Source organism: Manis javanica, chromosome 17, assembly GCF_040802235.1.
Source record: "Manis javanica isolate MJ-LG chromosome 17, MJ_LKY, whole genome shotgun sequence".
NCBI lineage: Eukaryota > Metazoa > Chordata > Mammalia > Pholidota > Manidae > Manis > Manis javanica.
This window is the reverse complement of record NC_133172.1, coordinates 9,860,428-9,878,422: the sequence shown is the minus strand read 5'-3', so window position 1 is coordinate 9,878,422 and position 17,995 is coordinate 9,860,428. Positions and strand designations below refer to the sequence as shown.

At 57.1% G+C, this 17,995-nt stretch overlaps 1 protein-coding gene across 1 annotated transcript; it reads left to right on the top strand.

Moving 5' to 3' along the window:
* Positions 1 to 3,530: 3,530 nt before the first annotated feature.
* On the top strand, positions 3,531 to 12,699 carry BCAM (basal cell adhesion molecule (Lutheran blood group)). Its single transcript, XM_037005464.2, has 15 exons — positions 3,531 to 3,688; positions 5,519 to 5,640; positions 6,199 to 6,427; positions 6,510 to 6,580; positions 6,869 to 6,965; positions 7,050 to 7,232; positions 7,757 to 7,893; positions 8,206 to 8,362; positions 10,290 to 10,405; positions 10,499 to 10,640; positions 10,808 to 10,944; positions 11,116 to 11,260; positions 11,352 to 11,496; positions 12,035 to 12,152; positions 12,245 to 12,699. The coding sequence occupies exons 1-15, from the start codon at positions 3,607 to 3,609 to the stop codon at positions 12,248 to 12,250; spliced, it is 1,887 nt and encodes a 628-aa protein (XP_036861359.2). The 5' UTR covers positions 3,531 to 3,606; the 3' UTR covers positions 12,251 to 12,699.
* Positions 12,700 to 17,995: the final 5,296 nt, after the last annotated feature.

Below are 17,995 nucleotides of genomic sequence, written 5' to 3'. Positions count from 1 at the left end.
CAGACTGCTTGTAGGATGGCTGAATATTCCTGGAGAATATTCTAGTGACCCAGTCAGAAGCTGCATAGTCCTTTCTACCTCATCTTGGGAGTCAGAGCATCACTCCCGCTACATTTTGTTGTTTACACGTTAAGTCACCAAACTGCACAGATTTAAGAAGAGGGGACATAGACCCACCTCTAAGTGAAAAGAGAGTCAAAATCACACTGTAGAAGAGCATGTGGAGTGAGACACTTTCAGCTGTCTATGGTAAACAGACTCAGTCCCAGCTCCACAGTGGAAATACATTAGCCAGTCCCTGATCCTTTGGCATCAGCTCCTCACCAAAGTATTGTGGGATTTGCCAAGCTTAAGTCACCTGAACTCCAACAGGACCGGGAAGGCAAATGTCTGTCCTAGTTGGCTTCAACAAAGGGCATCTGGCTTTCAGGATTTTTCTAGATGTGGGAAGGGGGTGCAGACGCTAGCTAACCCTACTCCCGAAAAGTCCACAACAGTCCATCCCTTTGAACGTCAGTATTTCTGGTCCTATACTTAACGTTCCTATACTTAACGTTCTCTTCTCTTGTCCTTTGAACGTTCTCTTCTCCCCAAACTTCTTACCTAAACTCTCCCTGCACAACTAACTCTTGCTATACAGGTAAAGATGCATTCACACTGCCCCTAAGAAACCACCACCTTTCAGTAATTACATATTCAAGATGCAAGTCTGGAATCATTGGAGAGCAGCAATGCCTCTCCAAATGTGTCACGATCCGGACTCCATAAGCTGTGAACTAGTTTTTAAGTAAATGTCACACACTATGTAAAATAATGGGATAAAGGTACCCCTCTTATCTGTGGGGGAGCATATATTCCAAGACCTCCGTTGGATACTCAAAACCACAAATAGTACCAAACCCTAGATATACTATGATTTTTCCTATACATACATACGCATCTGTGACAAAGTTTAATTTTTACATTAGGCACAGTAAGAGATTAAGCACAATGATTAATAATAAAAGAGAACAATTATAACAGTATACTAGGCAAAAGTTACGTCAATGTGGCCTCTCCCAAAATATCTTATTATACTGAGCTCACCTTGTGATGATGTGAGAGGATCAGATGCCCACGTGATTAGGTGAAGTAAGGTGAATGATGTAGGCTTTGTGACATAGCATTAGATTACTGTTGACCTTACGACAATTTGTCCAAAGGAGGATCATCTGTTTCTGGACCACAGTTGATCACAGGTAACTGAAACCACAGATAAGGGGAGTCCTGTAGAGAAAAAATAATTGAAATATGTGTGTATACACACATGAGATAGTGAGGATGGACTTGGGAAATTCATTCATTCCCTGACTATGTACTCTGCTCCTCCTCATGCCAAGCACTGTTCTAGGCACTGGAGATACAGTGGTCAAGCTCCTGTTCTCTTGGAGCTTATGTTCTGTGCAAGACAATATGCGGCAGTGGCAAGGCCATGGAGGAAGTAAGGAGAGGCTGTGGAGAGCGGGAATTGCTGTTTTGGATGGGATGGTCGAGAGAAACTGATGAGGTGATGTTGGAGTAGAGATTAGAAACAAGTAAGGGAAGTTGCTGTGTAGAGGGAGAATGTTCCAGCAGAGAGAAGAGCAAATGCAAAGGCCCTGGGGTCAGAGCATGCCAGGCATTGGAGGACCAACACAGAAGCAGAGACCCATGTGGTAAGACAGAGCTAGCAAGGGGGATGACCAAGAAAGATGGGGCAAGGAGGTAATGAGGGCTAGATCGAGGACCTTGTGAGCCATGGAGTGGACTTCAGCTTTTCCTCTGAGAGGAGCCATAGGAGGCTTCTGAGCGGAGGAGTGCTGAGAGCTGACGCACATTTAATGGGATCCCTCTGGCTGTCCTGTGGGAGTAAATTATAGGGGACAAGGGCAGATGATGTTTCAGTACTAGTTCCTGCAAGTGTGCAAGGGGACCCTGGCTGGTGTTTATTACTTCCTTCCTGCATCCACACTCCATAGAATCCTCCTCTGTCACCTAGAGCCTCAGCTGGTTGGCTTCCTGGGGAAAGTGGCAAAGGGGTGGCTCAGGAGTGGGTCCGGCCCAAGAAGTAGGTGCATAAGCAGGAGCGAGAAGCTGGGGGGTGGGTGTCTGGGGTTGCAGCGTGCGAGCTTGCTGAGGGAGCTTGGGGCTGCATTTGTGCTGAGTAAGTGTGTATGGCGTGTCCTGTGCTGATCCAGCCTGGGTGGGGTTTGCATGTGAGCCTGTGTGCTCCGGAGTCTCAGCCTTGCAAACCTTCCCTGAGTGCCTGCTCCGCGTCTGGCCTTGTGCTGGGCACGCAGCAGCGACCAAGAGAGCCCCAGCCCTGTCTCGTGTACTCACAGCCCAGTGGAGGAGGCAGACCCATCCCCGGACAGGGATGAGCCAGAATGGACAAGGCTGGCACTGTGGGAGCCCAAAGGGGGCACCTGGCCCCACCAGGGGAACAGGGTGGGTGTCTTTTGGGGAGACAGTGTCTCTCCCATTGTAACAGTTGCTCTTTTATCACCAGTGGATAAAGTAGCCTGGACCAGTCTGACCAATAACTACTACCAGGCTGACCTATAATCTAAGCTGTCCCTGTCTGTCCTATGGACAATGCGCAGTCTTACCAGTAACCCCCAGTCTGATCAGAGGACTGGGGGACCTCTTCAAGCATGGCAAGCCACCCCCCATTCTGACCAATGTCCAGGGCTAGCTTCTCCCCAGGTAACAGTGACCTCCCCCGACCCCGGCTCCCCAGCCGTCAGTGGGGGGATTTTGTCCCAGTCAGACCAGGCCTGTGAGGATCCTCAGCAGGCTGACCTGCGACCTTTCTTTCTGGCCCGTGGCCTACCCCCTCACCTGCTCCTGCCCGCCGGATTCTCCTTCCCTCCCCTGCAATGTTGGGAGTGAGGGGGAGAGGAAGGGAGGAGGGGGGCGGCATTCCTGGGATTCCCTGACTGGGGGGAGAGGGAGGGCACTACAGAGGAGGGCCAGGAAAGAGCACCCTGCAGCCCCCCCGCCCCCTCCCCACTCACGGACACGGAGGCTTGGGCAGAACAGGGGTTGGATGACCATTTAATATGAGATTCAAGTCATGGGCTCCAGACTACTGGTCAGGCAGGAAAGTAGCCCGAGCACCGGCCAGTGGGTAGGGCCTCACAGGGCATACTGGGAGATGTTCTAGGCCACTGGTCAGGCTGGGCGCTGCTGGTTGTCTGGGAGAGGCCCGTGCAGGCCACTGGTTGAGCAGCTGGGAGAAATCGAGGTCCCCAAGGCCCCTGGTCAGGATCAGGGGGAGAGGTCAGCGGCTGTCTGGTGAGGTTCCAGCTCGCGACACTGGCCAGACTGGTTGGTCAGGCCACTGCTGCAGGCGCTGGTCAGCAGGAGCCCTGGACAGCCCAGGCCTTGGGGCCAGAGGGAGCCCCGCTCCAGGCGGAGTGCTGGGAGGTCGCTCCCGGCAGTGGGAGGTCCTGGCCTGGCGCCCGGGTTTGGGGGGACAAGGGGGGCCTGGAGGGCGGGGCGGGGCTGCCGGGGGCGGGGCCTGGTCGCTCCCAGCCCCGGGGCTGCCAGCCGCAGCCCGGCTCAGTCGCAGCAGCCGCCGAGAACATGGAGCCCCCAGACGCGCGGGCCGGGGCGCGCGGGGCCCCGCGGCTGCTGGTGCTGGCGCTCCTGCTGGGGGCGCACCCAGGTATGGCTCGGACTGGCAGCAGGGCGCGACTGGGGGCGGCTCCCGGGGACCGCGGGAAGGGAAGGAGAAGGGGCTTTCACCAACACCAGGAAGTCACACTGGGGACCCCAAGGAGGAGGGTTTTGGGAGCATGGGGGTACCCCTTCCAATGAGAGACCGGGGGACAGCCAGGCAGAAGAGCTGGGATACCACAGCAGTGGGTTGGAGACCACCTGAGAAGTCAGAACCCCTTCCCACCTGAGACTAGAGAGTGCGGGCCCTCAGCCCAGGGATCTGGTGTCCAAGTCACCTGTTCCCTCAGAGCCAGGGGTCCAAGCCTCCGGTGACCCGGAGTGGCTTCCCCCCAGGACTCTGGGGCCCAAAACCCCAGAGATTTCTGCTGAAAGGCTCTCAGGTTTTGAAAGAGTCAAGGACTTTATGGCTAGAAACCAGAGTCATATGCACGTGAGAGTTTGCCCCTTCCGGACTCAGAGCCCAGGTTCTCGAGAAGCCCCTTCCCTCGAGGAAGGGCCGGAGCTGTGACCTGGGCAGTGACAGTGCCCCCTTCCTGGGGCCCCGATACATGCACACACCTGCGGGACGGTGGGAGGGAAGGAGGCCCTGGCGGAGGACAGCAGAGAGACAGAGCTGAGAGAAACTGGGGAAGAGTGGAAATCTCTCCATCTGTCCTTGATGCCTGCTGCTCAGCCCCAGCCCCAGGCACCAGCCTGGCCCCGTGCCCCCTCCCCTGGGACAGGCTGGGGCCAGAGGTGGGTGCTGGGAATCCAGGCCCAGGGCACAAGAATGGCAAATAGTGAGTCCCCAGGAGCAGGGCTGGGTCATGCTGGGCGGGGAAAGGAAAGGAGGTTCTAAAAACTGAGAGCTGGTGCCAGGATGCCAGCCCAGAGGGTAAGAGAGCATGGCTTCCCCATGAGAGCAAGAGGCCTGGCCCCAGCCGTCTATTCCTCCAGGACTCAGGAGGCCAGGCCCCCAGCAACCATCTCCCTCAGGATCTTGGGCCTTAACCCGTTCTGTTCTGGGGTGACACACCGCACCCCTTCCCTGCTCTACCAAAGAGGCAGAGGAGCCGAGGGGCGGGTAGGGGGCTCTGGCGCCAAGCCGGGCAGGTCTCAGCCAGCCTGGCCCTCCCACATTCCTGAAACCTGCCCAGCCCTGTCCCCCTCACCACCACCCCCACACCCATCTGCCTCAGCCCCAGCCCCTGCCCCCAACTCGTGAGGGAGAGATTAGGGGCTGAGAGATGGGGAGGGAGAGTGACAGGCTGAGAGAGAGACAGAGACCACGGGAGACCCGAGTAAGAGAGACGCAGGCAGACATGGAGACCATGGGATGGAGACATGCATCCCACCTCCGTCACCGTGCCAGGCCCCGCGCAGGCTGCTGGAGGCACGGGGACAAGCCAGTCCTGGCTCTGCCCTTGAAAGACAGTTGCTCTAGTGGGAGAAGCATGGACAGGTGCGGTTTTACCCCCAGGAGGACTGAATGGAGGCCATTCAATGGGCCCTGTGTGGCCAGGGGAGGAGCCCTCAGTTCTGTAAGTGAAGGGAAGGATGGAGAGGGATGCTAATGGGGCAGAAGCTCAGAGAAGCAGAGATGAGGCATGGAAGGGGGCTGGAGCTGAGGCTGAGGGAGGAGGGGCCAGGGGCTGGGCTCCTGGGTCTGGGGAAGGAGGGGCTGCGGCCTGGACCCCTGGGTCTGGGGAAGGAGGGGCTGGGGGCCTGGACCCCTGGGTCTGGGGGAAGAGGGGCCGGGGGCCTGGACCCCTGGGTTTGAGGGAGGAGGGCCTCCCTACCGATGGTGGGGAGAGAGAGCTGAGCCACTGTCCCGCAGGTGCCCAGGCTGAGGTGCGCCTGTCTGTGTCCTCCTTGGTGGAGGTGATGAGGGGGGAGCCTGTCACGCTGTACTGCACCCCCTTGGGGGCCCATGACCATTTCACCCTGGAGTGGTTCCTGGTGAGTGCCACGGGCTGGGCTCTGGGGCTGGCTGGGGGGCTGGAGTCGGGGCACAGTGGGGCTGCAAGCATACCACCCCTCATCAGGGCCAGAGGGCCCTAAAAACTCCGCCCAGCCTCCATTCCATTTTCTATGGGGGAAGCAGAGGCCCAGCCAGGGGAGGACTCTCCAGGGTGCCCAGGTGTCTGGGCACAGCGGAGACTGGAATGAAGAAGCCCCCGTTCAGAGTCCTGGCTCTTGAGAGAGAATATCCAGAGACAGATACCAGGAAAGCAAGAGACCCCAGGGACAGGGCTAAAGACAAAGAGATAATTAGGGCAAAGAGAGACAAGGAGGAGAGGGAGAGAGAGAGATGGGAATGGGTGAGATGGAGAAAGAGGGAAATAGAGCAGGGCGACTGTGACAACAGACAGGGAGCAGCGGGGAGGGGTGGAGAGGAGGGCGAGATCAGAGTGGCAGGGAAGGAGGAAAGCAGCAGAAAGGAACAAGGAGAGAAACACAGAAATGCTGAGGAGGGCGGGCCAGGCAGCTCTGAGCCAAAGCCCTCCCTGCCCACAGGCCGACCGCTCTGGGGCCCGCCACCGCCTGGCCTCGGCCGAGCTGCAGGGCTCTGAGCTCCAGGACAAGGTGCACGACTCCTGGGGCCGGAACCCCCCATACCAGCTGGACACCCAGGGCCGCCTGGTGCTGGCCGAGGCCCAGGTGGGCGATGAGCGGGACTATGTGTGCATGGTGAGGGCAGGGGCAGCAGGCACCGCTGAGGCCACCGCAAGGCTCCGCGTGTTTGGTGAGTGTCCACGGGTACCCCGGGAGGGGTGGGCAGGTGGGAGCCCAGGAAAGAGGCTCCTGACAGTAAATGTCTCCCGCAGCAAAACCAGAGGCTGCCGAGGTGGCTCCCAACAAAGGGATACTGTCTGTGACGGACCACTTTGCCCAGGAGGTACCTCCAACCAGAACTTGATTCCAGGGGGTGGAGGGGGCTGGGAGGTTTGGATCCCAGCATCTGCAGGGAAGAGAGGACTGGGGACCCAGACTCCTGGGTCCTAAGGGGGAAGGGGCTGATGGCCTGGGCTTCTTAGTCTAAGGAGGAAGGACCTGGGGGTTTGGCCTTCTGGGTCCTGGGGGAGTAGAGGGCTGGAGCCCAGACTCCTGTACCTGAGGGGCAGGAGGGAACCCAGACTTCAGAGCCCTGCCTCAGAGCCCAGGGCCGTGCCTGTGTCTGCCTCAGATTGCCACCTGCACCAGCCGCAACGGGAACCCAGCCCCCGAGATCATGTGGTATCGGAATGGGCAGCGTCTGGAGGTGCCCATGGAGGTGAACTTAGGTGAGTGGCCCAGTAGCTTAGCTAGACTTGAGGTGGGGTGGCTGGCAGCCCGGGCTGGCTGACTGCCTCCTCCCTCTCTCCCAGAGGGCTACATGACCAGCCGCATAGTCCGCGAGGCCTCGGGCCTGCTGTCTCTCACCAGCACCCTCTACCTGTGGCTGCACAAGGCCGACCGGGATGCCACCTTCCACTGCTCTGTGCGCTACTCCCTGCCCATGGGCCAGCATGGCCACCTGGACAGCCCCGCTTTCAACCTCACCCTGCACTGTGAGTCCACACTGGCCCCGACCTCCTGGCCTTGGACCCCACACCCCACTGAGGCCTGACCCTCCAAGCCAGCCTTGGCCTCACATTCCCCGCTGGCCCTCCACCCGCCTACCTCTCCCTGAAATGTACATGGACCACAGACCTCTGACCTCAAATAGTAGTGAGGAACCCCATCCTGACTTCTGACACCCCCATAGCACTCTGAACCCCATAGAGTTTCACAACTAAACACTGTGCTCCACCTTCACACACTGGATTGGGTCCTCAGATCTCACGCTGACCTGTCACCCATGTTGACCTCTGACCCTTGACCTATATTCTCAGCTTGTCTTAACCACAGTGGTCCCTGATCTCAGAATAAGTGTGAACCTGAACCTTGAAAGATATGACCTCTACCATTTGACCAACCATCACCCTCCCCTTTGCTGCAGCGCTGACCTTTCTCCCTTAAACCCTTGACCTGATCTACCCTTGACCCTGGTCATGAATCAGCCCTGACCCATCCTCCCTGCTATTTCCCTTAGATCCCACAGAAAGTGTGCAGTTCTGGGTGGGCAGTCCATCCACCACAGCAGGCTGGGTACAAGAGGGTGACTCCGTTCAGCTGTTCTGCCGGGGGGATGGCAGCCCCAGCCCGGAGTACACGTTTTTCCGCCTTCAGGTGACTCACCCCATCATCCCGTTGGAACTCCCAGCCCCTGACCTCTGTGACATATTGACCTGCCCCCACTTCTAACCTGGCTTAGTAAGGTGCCTGATTGGTGACTCAGGAGCTAACAGCACCTCAGACCCCTGGCCTGAGAGTCCTGCCTTAGCATGATACCTGACTCGGGTGACCCCTTACTTGAGGGGGCTCTGACCTAACTCTGGCCTAACCAATGTGTCTGATTCTGACCTGGCTAGCTCCTGACCTATCATGACCTGGCTGGACCAGGGCAGTTCCTGAGCTGGCTTCTCATCCCTGGTCACCCAGGACAAGCAGGAGGATGTGCTGAAAACAAATCTTGAGGGTCACTTGACCCTGGAGGGGTTGCAGCGGGGCCAAAGCGGGACCTATGGCTGCAGGGTGGAGGACTACGACGCTGCGGAGGATGCGGAACTCTCCCAAACCCTGGAGCTGCACGTGGCCTGTGAGAGCCCCGGGAGAACGGGAAGGGCCCTGGCACCGGCAGCCTCCTCACCTCACCCCCACCAGCCTGGCCTCCAACACTTTCTCTGCATTTCTGCCCTGCCCTGGTCCAGGTGCCCCCTCTCCAATCTGGCTCCCATGGAAGGCAGCCAGAGGGTTCATTCCAAAGCACTGACCTGACCTTTCCCTGCTCATAACCTGCTGTGGCTCCCCAATGCCCTTGGGAGAAACCCAGGTGATTCACCAGGGCCTTCAAGGCCTACCCGGATGGCTCCCCCTTCAGCTGACTCCTCTCCCTGCAAAGGCATTCTCCTCAGCACACCCAAGCTCCTCTCCTCACCCTATGTGAATTCCCCATCCTTTCTGCTTTTGGTTTCTAACCAATCTTTTGTGTCCCAGTCTTCTAGAAAGCCTTCTCAGTCCACTTGTCCCCGAGCCCCATGCACAGGCTCTGTTCCTCCTTGGCATTCCTTACACCTCCCTTCCTGGGGTTAGACCCTGTGCCAGATGTTCAGGACACATCTGCTCCAAGCAGTAGGGGAGATGGATGGTAACTGCTAAACGGGACACTTTGAGCAGCGATAGTGCATCTATAAGGCCCAACACAGAGATGGGATAAAGAATTGGCTGGGCGAGCAAGGACTATTTTAAGAGGGAGTGTTGCAGGCTGTGTCCCCAGGAAGCAGATTTAGATGGGGAGATCTGCAGGCAGGAAGTTCATGGGGAGTGCCTTGGGACCCACATCCAAAATGGGGTGTGAAGAAGAAGGAAGCGTACTGGGTAGAGGGAGACATTGGGCTGCAGTCTACAGAAGTCCCCTCTATCCCCATAGGACGCTTGGAAGCCAGGATGGCTTTCTTAGTTGTCCCCAGTTGGGGAAAGGGGGCTGGGCCTTTATGCCCCCGTATCAATGAAGCACTGGATGTGGACTATGGGAGGAAGGGTACATGACCTTGGGCAAGGGGCTCTCTGCAGCTGAGGCAGTTCCCAGAGAGGGCTGACAGCTGAGGGCTGACAGCTGACATCCTTCTCAACAGCTGGGGGAATAAATCCTGCAGCACTGAAGGGGAAATATGAGTGTCCACAATGGGGTGGGGGGGGGAGGGTCAGAAGACATTTGAGTAGGAAATCAAAGGATGGCACCAGAAAAACGAGGAGCCAGAAGAGCGTTCCAGGCAGAGGGAACACCCAGGGCCTGTGCAAAGGCCCCGAAGGTGGGCCCAAACTGGCAGAGTGGAGGAAAACCACAGGAGCCTAGGGTGGGTGGGGCTTGGGCCTGGGCGTTTAGCGGGCAGGGGGTCAGAGAGGTAGGCAGCGGTCAGACCAGGCAGGATCTTGTAGGCTTTGTCTTGTCAAGGAATTTGACCTTTATGCGAAAGGGTCCGGGAAGCCACTACAGGACTTTAAGCAGAGGGCAGGCTGACCAGTGCGTGTTTTGAAGAGATTCCTCTGGCTGCGCAGCAGAGACAAGAGTCCCGCCCAGCAGGGAGACCAGTGAAGTGGTGACCACAGTGGTGAAGGCAGTTAGCCCCCGGGGTCAGGGGATGGAGGGAAGCAATTGATCCATTTTGGAGGCAGAGCAGAGAAAGTTCAATGACAGAATGGATAGTGGGGAGAAGGCAAGCATTGGGGTGGTGAGTCAGAGGAAGGACACCTCACACCTCCAAGGTCATCCATTAACCCTGGACCCAGATGTCAGGTCTGGAGAAAAGTGGTGGAGTTGGGCAGGTATTGTGGAGTTAGACCCCAAGGTTAGGGCTCTTCTGCCTGGGTAGAAGAGTGGAGTTTGTGGAAAAGGGGAGAACAGGGAGGAACACTTGGCATTCTGCGCTTACGATTGTGCATTCGCATCTGCACCCCCAGCTGCCCTGCAGAGCCCCAGAGTGGGTGAGGGTCCGGGGAAGGTGACAGTCTGTACCCCCCTCCAGACCTGGACCCCCTCGAGCTCAGCACCGGGGAGGAGCTCTCCATACCCCTGGGCGGCAGCACAGCCGTGAACTGCTCCGGGCAAGGCCTGCCCACCCCTGCCCTCCGCTGGATCAAGGTGAGAGGACAGGAGCGAGCGCCACGGCCCTGGGACCCCTGCCTGCATCCCCTGCCTCCCAGCCATCCCTCCCTTTCTCTCTCCCCTCCCCAGGATTCAATACCCCTGAGGGGTGGCCCCACGCTCCCGCTCAGCTCCGTCACCTTTGATTCTGCCGGCACCTACACGTGTGAGGCCTCCACGCCCACGATCCCCCTCCTGAGTCGCACCCAGAGCTTCAAGCTGCTGGTCCAAGGTTCGGGGTGGGACAGGTGGATGAGGACCATGGAGGTGGGGGACCAGGACAAACAGGGCTCCATGGCTGGAGGCCCTATCTTCCGTTCCTCTCCCTCCCTCTCTCCGCTCTCCCCGCATCCTTCCCCAGGGGCTTCCCATTCACTCTTCATTCCCCACCACCCCCAGGGCCGCCAGAATTAAGGCCAGAGGAGACCCAGCCCAAGACAGAGGGCAGCTGGAGCGAAGGAGATGAAGTCAGGCTGGTCTGCTCTGCCCGTGGCTACCCAGAGCCCAAGCTCAGCTGGAGCCAGTTGGGTGGCAGTGTAAGGGACCCTCCTCTCCATCCTGAACCTTCTGGGACCTAAGCGCCCTTCCCAAACCCCATAGGGGACTGTGCCCACCCCCCACCTTCCTGGGGGACTGGACATCTTCCCCTCTGCCCTCACCCCCAGCCCTTGGTCCCATGGTCCCAAGCCTGACCCGAGCCTCCACAGCCAGCAGAGCCGGTCCCCGGAGGGCAGGGCTGGGTGAGCAGCTCCCTGACCCTGAAGGTGACCAGCAGCCTAAGCCAAGATGGCATCTCCTGTGAGGCCTCCAACCCGCATGGCAACAGCCGGCACGTCTTCCACTTCGGGGATGGTGAGTAGCCACTGCAGTGGGACAAAGCTGGGCAGGGCAGACAGACAGGGTGCTTCTGGCTTATCTCCTGTCCTCTGTCCCATCCCTGCAGTGGCCCCCCAGACCTCCCAGGCCGGAGTGGCTGTCATGGCCGTGGCTGTTAGCGTGGCCCTCCTGCTTCTGGTCGTCGCCACCTTCTACTGCATGAGACGCAAGGGGCGCCCTGGCTGCTGCCGGCGGCGGGAAAAGGGGGCTCCGTGAGTGGCCTGCGACCTCAGAACGGACCACTGTAGCCCAGCCCCGGCCCATGTCTTAACTCTGACCTCATCCCCAACCCCAAACCCATCACCAAATGAAATGCAGTCCCACCTCCAGCCTCCACCTAATCTATAGGCATCCCCTCCCTCATCCTCATCCCCAGCTACAACCCCACCTAACCCATAACCAGCCCCAAGCCCAGCTTAACCCCACTGCACCCACAGTGTCCTGTCCAACCCCAGCTCATCTCATCCTCACCCTGAACTCCCAATCCACAGCCATCCCCAGATGCATCCTGGGAGCTGACCCCCAAATGCATCCTGGGAGCTGACCCCGATGGTTACTAGTTACATCTCCAACTCCAATAGCACCTCTGAGCCTAGCCGCACCCCATCCCTAACCCCAGTGCCATTACACGCCTACCCCATCCCCCTCTAGGTCCCACCTGTCCCTCAAGGCTCTCCCCACCGAACATAACCCGTCCCCAGTTCCTTCTCCAGCCACTGTGGCCTCTAACCCACTGCCTTCTTATCCCAGGCCACCTGGGGAGCCAGAGCTGAGCCACTCGGGGTCAGAGCCACCAGAGCAGAAGGGCCTGCTCATCGGAGGTGCCTCTGGGGGAGCCAGGCGTGGCAGTGGGGGCTTCGGAAATGAGGTGGGTGAGGGCCCAGGTGCCCGGGTGAGCGGGGACCTGCGGGGGTGGACCAGCCTCTAGGGGCACAGGCTGACCACCCCATTCTCCCCCAGTGCTGAGCCTGAGGACCTCCAAAAGGCAGACCCTGGACACCCCTGGGCCCAAGGGCATCAGAGAACCAGCCCTGCTCATGCCCCCCTGCGCCCCCCACCTCCCCTACCCTGCCTTCCCGGCCCTGGGCCTACCCTCTTCCTGAGCCCTCCCTTCCTTCCTCCACTGGCAGCTACTGGGAGGGAGGGGGAAAGGGTTGGTGGGAGGGGACCTTCCTTCAGGGAGGGTGACTCTCCCAGGCCCCAGAATAGCTCCTGGACCCAAGCCCAGAGCCCAGTCTGGGACCAGGCTCCGAGGGTCAGCTGGCTGGGGCTAGTTTTACCTCCTGCCTCCATTGCTGGTCCCCCCACCTGACGTCCTGCTGCAGAGTCTGACACTGGATCCCACCCTGCCCCGGCCGGCGCCATCATCTGTGGACACTGGAGTTGAATAAATGCTGTCTGTCACGTGGACACCATCCTGTGGTCAAAGCCTCCTCTGGGGGACGAGAAGGGAGGGGATGCGAGCAATGGTTTCTCAGGGGCCCTTCCAGTCCCCTTGCAAGACTGGGGAGAAGTCTTATGCCACAGAAAGAAATGTGAGACAGAGAGCCTATAAGGTAGCTTCGCTGGCCCAGGGCAGAAGAGAGATGCTAGGGATCCAGGGGATGCTGAGCCTGGCCCCTGGGGACCAGTGCCTGCTTGAGGGGTGGGTTGCAGTTCTTTTAAGAGTTCCCAGTCTCTCTTGCCAGAGCCCCAGAGGGAATTGACTGTGAGAAGGGGAAAAGCTTTCTGAGCTGTAGAGTGGATGGAATTAGGGATGGAGCTTCCTCCCCTGGGAACAGCACGGTGCCTGGAGCTGAGGATTCCCTGGGGAAGGAGCAGGGGCTTGAAAGAACCCAGACCGAGCGGCCTGGGGCAGAGAAAAGAGAGAAACAGGCCAATTGGAGAGACTTACTGCAGCCAAAGGAAGAGGGATTGAGAGAGGGATGGAAAAGGTTGGAAGAGGATGGGACAACAATGCAAAAATTAAAAAAAAAAAGGAAAAGAAAAATACCCTTATGGAGGGGTAGGAGGGATGGATTGGGGAAGCTTCGACATAAGAAAGCTCTGGAGACAGACAGACAGTCACAGAAAGGGATTTGGGGAGAGAGGTAGCTACAGACGGGTAGATACAGAGACAAAGACAGGCACATGGAGAAGGAACTGGGATTCGCGGAGATAATTACTGTCGGAAAGGGAGAGAACAAAGGTTGAGAGGAGCAGCCCCAAAGCAGGGGGTAGTGGGAGCAGGGCTTGTGTGACCTTAGCCTGGTGTCTGCACCTCCCTGAACCCACGAGCCCGAGAGAAATCACACATGGGCCGAGGGCTGCTGTGAGGAGTGGCTGGCCAATCCCAGTGCAGTGCGTGTGGGGAGGTCTCTGCACTCAGACCCCTCCAATCTCAGGCGAGTGACTGCTTCCCTGTCCTCAGTTTGGCCAGCCGCAAAATGGGCAAAGTGGGTTCTGTTGCTTTGGGAAATGGGCAGGCTGCTCTGGGAGTCTCCCTGGGTGTAGGTGACTGAGCAGCATGCCCAGAGGCCCTGGAACAGAAGAACTCACCCGCCTAATTAAGGCACTCAAACCCGGTGGTTTATTGAATCAACAAACAGGAGAAGCCAGAGAAAAGAGGTGGGGCACATTAACAAACCTACATCAGGACACAAGTGACCGAAGTTCCCTGCTACCTAGGTTCTGGGGTACGCGTGGCTCCTGAATCTGGTCTCTCACCTTGGTGTGGTTCTGAGGCCCACAGTGGAGGGTGTGCCAGGGCATTTGGCTGTATCCCCAAAAGGCACCAGGGCCACAAGGGAGCAAATGCACCCAGCCACCACTGTAGCTGGCTGAAAACGTGCTTGGCAGCCCAGCTTTTACCTGTGTGATTTGGTCACAGGACTCATGCAACGGAGTAGGGGTCACCAGCGAAGCCCCTTAAGGACACGTGGATACTTGGGGCTTGCTCCCTTCCTTCCATCCTTCCATCTGTTCAGGTCATATGCTTAATATGTCCAATAGGCCTCATGATCTGCTTCATAAAATTCATCCTTCATTTTATCGATCTCCTTATTTGTGTGGCTTTCTTGTTTTCTATATAGCAGAAGTGAATTAAAACAAAAATTTCAACAGGCACACATGGGGACCATAAGGTGTTAGAATTTGATAACTGCAAAGTGTTTAGGACAAAGCTTGGCACAGAGTATGTGTTCAGTCCATGATTATTATTATTATCATCATCCAAGAAAAACAGGGACAGACAAAAAGCAACAAAGGGTCACTTGATCAGGGAGGGACCAGGTGGAGAGAGATACCACTCTAAGGGCAGACATTGGTGAGGAGCTTCTGGTAAGCTGCAGGGGGAGTGAATAGATGGCTGGGGGCAAAGGAGAGAGGGGACCCCAGTGAGGAAGGGATTCTCATTCAGCCCCTGGTCCCCAAGTTAATGAGGGGAGGATCCTGGCCTGCCTCTTAGGAGGACACACATTTGCATAATGCCCCTTGTAGGCAGGGCATCCCAAGTAATTTACATACAGGCGGCAACCTACAACCTCAGTCTGGGTCTGGGGAAAGGGGAAGAGGTGACCCATGGGATCTGGAGTTACAAGAAATGAAGACAAGTTTGGAGTGAACTCCTTCATCAACCTTCTGTGGCTCCCTATTGCTCTTAGGAGCATGACCCACCCTTCAGCTGGCATTCGGGGCCTTCTAAGATATTGCCGGTCACTGCTTCCTCTCTCACACATGCCCCTACCTTGTGACTTTGTGATTTTACTATCGCCTCACCTGGAATGTCCATCCCCATTTCCCCCACTGTAACAAAGCTTGTCTGTCCTTCAAAACCTGGACATCTTGAAGGATCCTGAAAAGTTTTACTCTTGTTTCCCAGCCCTGGGAACTTTGCAGGAATCTGTGTCTCTTCTGGACTGGTATAGATTTTATTAGTAAGCAAAACTAAACTAAAGTCGAAACTTTGTGTAAGTGAAAAAGGAAACTTATTCACTCATATAACCAGGAAGATCAAAGACTATCTTCAGGCATAGCTGGATCCAGCAGCTCAGTCTCATCAGAAAATGGTCCTTTTCCATTTCTCAGCTCTGCTGTCCTCCATGTAGAGGTAGGGTCTTTTGACTCAGGTGCCACCCTAGTGACAGATTTCTACTCTACCAGTTAACAATCCCCATCAAGAGAGCGTGTCCCTTTCCTATCAGTTCAAGAGGAAGTCTCAGGGCTAACTCTCATTGGTCAGGAACAGATCCCACCTCCATCCCTGAACCAATCCCTGTGGCCAGAGGATCAAATGCTCTGATTGGCTAGGAATGGATCAGACTCACTCTGAACCAGGACTGAGTGTAGGTGATTCCCCTTACAAAAAAATGCGGGGCTGGAGGGCTACTGCTGCTGGAAGAAGGAAAACAGGTTTCCGGGCATGTAAAATACTTGGCACCAGCTACATAGCTCCATCAGGAAGCCTTTGTACCTGTACTCTTACTTCCTGGTAGTTACGGCTCTTCAGTTAAGTGCCACCTCTGGGACTTCTTGACATTTGAAGTCGACCTCCAGGCATGGGACCCACCCAGTCGTTTGTCAACAAACATGGTAGTGCTCGGTCTTATGCATAGGCCAGGGGAGCAGAAATTCCAGCCTACCTTCCTGGGCCTTCCCTACTGGGCTCATCTGCGCCCACAAAGAACAGCCAAGAGAACTGAGCCCACTCATTGACAGGCCGGGAGTACGGGTGCTAGGGGGGCCCTTCCTGGAAGAAAACTCCCTGGAGACTGGTTATTTTGTTCAAGGGAGCAAGTTAGTAGCAAAGCTGGCATTAAAACCCAGAGATCTTGGCCATCTAGTCTGGCCCCAGATTAGGAAAAGGATAGAGAGATCTAGAGCGCATTTATCATGCACCTATTTGTCCAGCCCCCTTCATACCAGGCTTGTGCCAAGCCTGAGATACACTTTATCTAGAGGACACATAGCGTAGAGAGGGTAAGAGCACAGACTGTCTGGGTTCAAATCCCAGCTTGCTACATCCTTCCTGGTTTCCCTGGGCAAGTAACCACTCCATGCTCAGTGAACTTTCTAGTGAAATGCGGATCATGATAGTATCCCTATATGGGATTTTTGTGAGGAATTAATAAGACACATAAGTCAATTCTGGATCTTGTCATTTTGTGACTGACTTCGAGCCAAAGCACTTCATCTCTCTGTGCCTCAGTTTCGTTATCACATAGGATGATGTGTGGGTTGAGATAAAACTAACGGGAGTACTTAGATCCACACCTGGCACATAGTAAATGCTAAGTACATTTATTAACAGTATCATTACCTAGACTTGAACTCCACTACTTGCAACCTTGCCCTTTTGGGGAGGAAAGCTCAGGTGTAGGATGGGGGAAGGAGAGGGCAAGTCTAGAGGGTCTCCTTGCTAGGGCAAGAAGCTTTCAAGCCTCTGCCCCCACGTATCAGCAACGGAGCCTCCGCAAAACTGGAACAAATGGATTTCAGGCACCCTAGGCATCCCCTTCTTCGGCCTCCTGCTTCCCGCCCTCACCCCAGCACGCCGGCCTGCTCACCAGCTCCCCCGGTCAGCCCGAGGAATGTGAAGAGGTGGGTGGGGGTGGGGAGGAGCGGGAGCCGCCAGGGAGGGACAAAGGGGCCGAGTCAGAGGCAGAGACACAAAGACCAGAGGAGGCTGGGAAGATAGGAGAAGTGGGACAAGGACACGGGGAGGGACCGGCGGAATCTGTAGGCCCGACCCTAGCCCAGCCCCGCAGGGGGAGCTCAGCAAGGGAGCCGGTCTGTGCTGCCCCCTGGCGGGAAGAGGCGGGAAGAAGGCGGTGCGGACCAGAAGAGGAGGGGACAAGGGCCTACAGGGAGGGAGACACACACAACAGAGGCAGGGACAGAGACACGAGGAGAAACAAGAGACGCTGAAAGAGACAGACGTACAGAGAGAGAGAGAGAGAGAGAGGGACCCAGACACAGAGTCAAAGGGATGGAAAGAGACACGGGGACCAAGTGACACAGGAATGTGACAGACAGAGACCAGAAACACAAAGCGACACCAAGACGTAAGGACTAAAAGACCCGTAGGCAGCGAAATACAGGGACAGAGGAGACTCAAAGATAGAGACACACAGAGACACTAAGAGAGACAGAAATCGAGAAAGAAATGATGCGGGGACCCACAGTTCGAGGCAGAGATGAAAGATAGACAGGGATAACGCTGAGGTGCCCCAGAATCGAGACAGACTCCAGGAAAACGACCTAGTAAGTCCGTACCGGGACTGGGAGGGGGCGTGTCTCCGCCTGGGGGCGGGGTCTCCGCCTGGGGGCGGAGCCCAGAAGGGGCGGGCCTAGGAAAACACGTGCCTCACGTAAGGTCTCAGGAGAGGCCCGAGGTAAAGCTGAAGAGGGCCAGGTTAGAACTTTGGGCAGCGCTGACACCAGGCCGGACCGAACTTCTGGGAAGAGGCGGGACAGATTACAGGGAGAAAGGATGGGCGTGGCCGACTCGGGCGGGGCTTATTGGGGCGGGGCGACCGGTGACTCTAAAGTGGGCGTGACAGAACTTAAGAGTCCCCAGCGGGCAAGGGGCGTGGCGTGGGAGGAACTCCCGGCCGTAGAGGAGGCGTGGCTGGAGCCCCAAAGGGGCGGGGCTGGAGCGCCGAGATAGGGGAGAGAGGTCATTCTCGGGGAGGGGCGAACCGTAGACTTCTGGAAGGCGCACGCAGAGAATCC